Source organism: Mus caroli, chromosome 7 (assembly GCF_900094665.2).
Source record: "Mus caroli chromosome 7, CAROLI_EIJ_v1.1, whole genome shotgun sequence".
Taxonomy (NCBI): domain Eukaryota; kingdom Metazoa; phylum Chordata; class Mammalia; order Rodentia; family Muridae; genus Mus; species Mus caroli.
This window is the reverse complement of record NC_034576.1, coordinates 104,791,565-104,795,789: the sequence shown is the minus strand read 5'-3', so window position 1 is coordinate 104,795,789 and position 4,225 is coordinate 104,791,565. Positions and strand designations below refer to the sequence as shown.

At 50.2% G+C, this 4,225-nt stretch overlaps 1 protein-coding gene across 1 annotated transcript in view; it reads right to left on the bottom strand.

Annotated features, from left to right (window-relative positions):
* LOC110299289 (short transient receptor potential channel 2) overlaps positions 1-4,225 on the bottom strand; it is a 14,293-nt gene that overhangs the window by 6,173 nt on the left and 3,895 nt on the right. Inside the window, exons 4-8 of the mRNA XM_021168956.2 lie at positions 3,305-3,469; positions 2,638-2,812; positions 1,633-1,833; positions 620-782; positions 107-199 (exon numbers count right to left, since the gene is read on the bottom strand). Coding sequence (XP_021024615.1) covers positions 107-199; positions 620-782; positions 1,633-1,833; positions 2,638-2,812; positions 3,305-3,469 — 797 coding nt within the window. The remainder of the gene's footprint in view (positions 1-106; positions 200-619; positions 783-1,632; positions 1,834-2,637; positions 2,813-3,304; positions 3,470-4,225) is intronic.

Below are 4,225 nucleotides of genomic sequence, written 5' to 3'. Positions count from 1 at the left end.
AAAAAAAAAAAAAAAAAAGAGTTAAGTGCTATGTCAAAAGGCCTCCGCCTCCCAGCTGCCCGCCGACCTGCCCGCCCGCCAGCCACCAGGCCCAGCCTCAGCTTACTTGCCTAGCTTCTCGGATTCCTGGTAGGGCACATAGATGTTGTTGAGGCCACAGAGGAAGGCAGTCAGGATGATCATGAGGATGAACATGAACCTGGAGGGAGTAGGATGTGGAAGGGTCAGAGCGACTCCACCCTACAAGTCAGGCTCTGGGAAAAGGAGCTGGGGAAGGGGAGGTGATGGCCTTGCCGGCTCTTTGCTTATTTTATTTTATTCTTTTGCCTTTTTGACTTCAATTTCTAGAAGAGGCAAAAAGTGAGGCATAGAGTTGTCCCAGAATTGGGATCAGAGGCACCCACCAAGGGCTGTTTCTGCTGGTGGTGGTTTGTAACTGTGTCTGGGTTGGGGACTGCAAACCTCCCTGCTGAGAAAGACTTTTACAGTTCCAGATTCTGACTCTAGACCCAGGGTTCAGAGACTGCTGGGGCTCACAGACACCTGTACCCCACGGAGCTGAGGATTTCAGAAGATAGTCTGTGGGGGAGGAGTTGCCACAGGTGGAGAGAGTACACACCGGATCATGTCGTCAATCATCTTGCCGATGGAGATCTGCAGTGTGCCCAGTGATTCGTGAACTGGCAGAATATACGCCAGTCGGGTGAAGCTGAGCATGCTGGTGACAGCAAAGAGCACCTCGGCCAGAAACTGGGGGTCCTCTGTGCGCCACTCACTTCTCTCTGCAGGGTAGATGGGGCGGTGATGGAGAGCAAAGAAAGACTCACCCTGGGACTCACATGCTCAGGATGGAGGGGCTGTGATTTGGTCTTCTTTTTTTTTTAAGATTTATTTATTTACTATATGTAAGTACACTGTAACTGTCTTCAGACACCCCCCAGAAGAGGGCATCAGATCTCATTAGGGATGGTTGTGAGCCACCATGGGGTTGCTGGGATTTGAACTCAGGACCTTCGGAAGAGCGGTCAGTGCTCTTAACCGCTGAGCCATCTCGATTTGGTCTTCTTTATCAACAGGACTGATTTGGAGTCACCTAGGAGACACACCTCTAGATATGTCTGTCCGGCGTTTCCAGAGAGGTTTTACTGAGGAGGAAAGACCTACTCTGAATGTATGTGACTAGGTTCCTGACTGATGAGAGAGAGAGAGGGAGAGAGAGAGAGAGAGGGAGAGAGAGGGAGGGCTGGGGAGATGGCTCAGTGGGTAAGAGCACTGACTGTTTTTCTGAAGGTCCTGAGTTCAATTCCCAGCAAGCACATGGTGGCTAACAACCATCTATAATGAGATCCAATGCCCTCTTCTGGTGTGTCTGAAGACAGTGACAGTGTACTTAGATATAATAATAAATAAATCTTTAAAACAAGAGAGAGAGAGAGAGAGAGAGAGAGAGAGAAACACTGAACACCGGCGTTCATCTCTCACTTCCTGACTATGGACACACTGACTAGCTGCCTCTGCACCTACCATGTCTTCCTCACCAGGATGTACTGTGTCTCTTCGGATAACAAACCCAAACAAATCCTTTCTACCTGATCAGAGCAAAGGGGAAGGTGATGAGGGCAGGCTCCTCACCAGCTGTGGTGAAATAGCGGCAGGTGGTGCTGTCTGGGGCATCACGGCAGTGCATGTAGGCAAGCCCAGCCAGGAGGAGGCGCAGTGCAAAGGATGCCAAGTACAGGGACAGGATGACCACGTCCAGGAAGTTCCACCAGTCCAGGAGGTAGCTTCGAAAGCCCTCGATCCACACCTCCTTGCATTCAAACCATAGGAAGCCTGGAAGGGGAGAGGAGGGTCTCCAGGGAGGGTGAGGAGAGGAGGAAGCCACGCTCCCTTCCTCCTTCTAGGACAGAGCCAGGCTGCAACACAGGGCTTTGTGGGGGTGGGGAGCTGAAACATTTACTCTATCCAAGTGTAAAGTGAACTCCTGGAAAAAGAAGAACCCCTCCTTGTGGGGTGTGTGTGTATACATGCATGAATGCATGGGCACTTGCATGTACTGCCATCACACATGTGCAGAGGTCAGTGAAAGATGGTTCTCTCTCTCCAGCAGGTTCATCTCAGGTACTGAACTCAGGTCGTCAGGCTTGGCAGCAAGTGTTTTTGTTCCCTGAGCCATCGAAACCACTCACCCCTTTGGGACAGTCTTGCTATGCAGCCCTGGTTGGCACTGAATGTGATAACTTTTTGCCTTAGCTTTCCTGAGTGTTGGGATTACAGTTGGGTACCACAGGACCCAGCTCTGTTTTAAGATCTTGACTTTAGGGCTGGAGAGATGGCTTGGCGGTTAAGAGCATTGACTGCTCTGCCAGAGGTCCTGAGTTCAATTCCTACCAACCACATGGTGGCTCACAACCATCTGTAATGGGATCCAATGCCCTCTTCCGGTGTGTCTGAAGACAGCTACAGTGTACTCATATAAAATATATAAATAAATACATCTTTAAAAAAATCTTTATTTTAAGGGTGTCTAAATGATCAGCCTGCCTAATGTGGCTAAGTTTTAGTGGCGCCTAGTGCCAAACCTGGCCATGAGGATCTTGGTAGCTAGCCACAAGTAAAGGGCTCTCTCATACACACCTGTGACCCAGATCATATGTAGTGAAGTCTCCCAGACACTCTGGCTGCGGCCTTTGAAGGTGCTCAGCTGGGTCTCCATGACCAGAGACTCTCCCAGCAAGAAGATAAGGAACCACAGGTAGGAGGCAGAATGCAGCAGGAACTTCAACACAGGGATCTTCAGCAGGCGGCCCAGCTTCGAGGGAGAGGGTAAAGCATGGCTGACAGAGGCCTGCTGCTGCTGGTCCCTACAGCCCGCTAGACTACCTGGCTCCCATGTGAGTCTGCACTTTCAGGATCACCCATTCATCCAGGCATGTACTAAGAAGAATGGAGTATGCACGAAGCCCTCTATTTTCTGTTCTCTCCTTTATAACCATGGGAGGTAAGTGTTGTTCCTGCATACCCATTTTTTTTTTTTTTTTTTTTTTGGCGGAGGGCAGGGAGTATCTCACAGGAAAAGTTCATGCTCAACCAAATTGAAAGGTAAGATCGTCACCACCACTATTCTATACCTGCTCCACTGGGTCACCCAGTCAGTGCCTGAGTGGCCCTCTCCACTCTTTCTCTTGCACACTCTGGCAGTTTTTGTAATGCCTGTCCCTGCTTCCAATCCACCCCTACACTCCCAGTGAGGACCTTGCTTCCAAAACAAAAACCAAGGTATCCCTCATCTTATTCTTAGTACCCGGGACTTGGGCGCCAGCCAGTAGCCAATGCAGAGGAAGGGCATGGTGAGGAAGATGAGGAAGGCGACAAAGAGCTTCCAGATGGTGGTGCTTCCACGCCAGCCAGCCAGGTTTCCACACCAGATGGAAGACAGAACTTGCTGGCAGATGGGGTGTGCTACAAACTAAGCAGAGATGTGCCATGAGAGAAGATGGACACCAGGCAGGAAGGTCAAAGCAGCTGGTTGGAGGGAGGCGGAGCTCTACTTCCTGCCACACAGGATGAAGCATCCTTTTATCCCCGTGCTAGCCCACTCAGAAGAGAAGGGCTTTCCTTCCCATGTGCCCATGGGCAAGTGATTTCAGTAGGCCTCAGTATGAATTCCAAGACTCTTCACAACCCAAGTTCTTGAAGTCAGGCAGGAGTGGGTAGAACGTGGGGTCTTAGTCCCAGAGTTCTCAGTGCTCCCTGCCTGCCTCAGTAGGTATATGTAATAGAAGTCTGGACAAAGGATCTTGAGGAGGGAAGGGGCATGCAATATGGGTCTCCTGTCATGAGTACCAGGTCAGTGAAGATGGCACACAAGAGAGCTTTGGTAGCATGCTTTGTGGGTCAGGCTATCTGTATGGGGTTGAGAGTAAAGAGTCAGGGGCTGTGGGAGGCTGGACAGGGATCCTGTCTTTAGCTTGGCTGTTGGGTAAGGCATCTAATGAGACAGAGAAGAAAAAAAAAATCACCAGGCATTTAACTCCTTACTATACAGAGTCAGGTGTTGTAGTCTAAAAGCAGAAGTCTGGGCCAAAATTATTCATTAGGCTAGAGGCAAAGCTAAGCCTGTGTGAGACCTGAATGTGGGACCCTGGTGGTGACTAGCTTTCCAAGGACTGGTAGTCTGAATGTGGGACCCTGGTGGTGACTAGCTTTCCAAGGACTGGTAGTC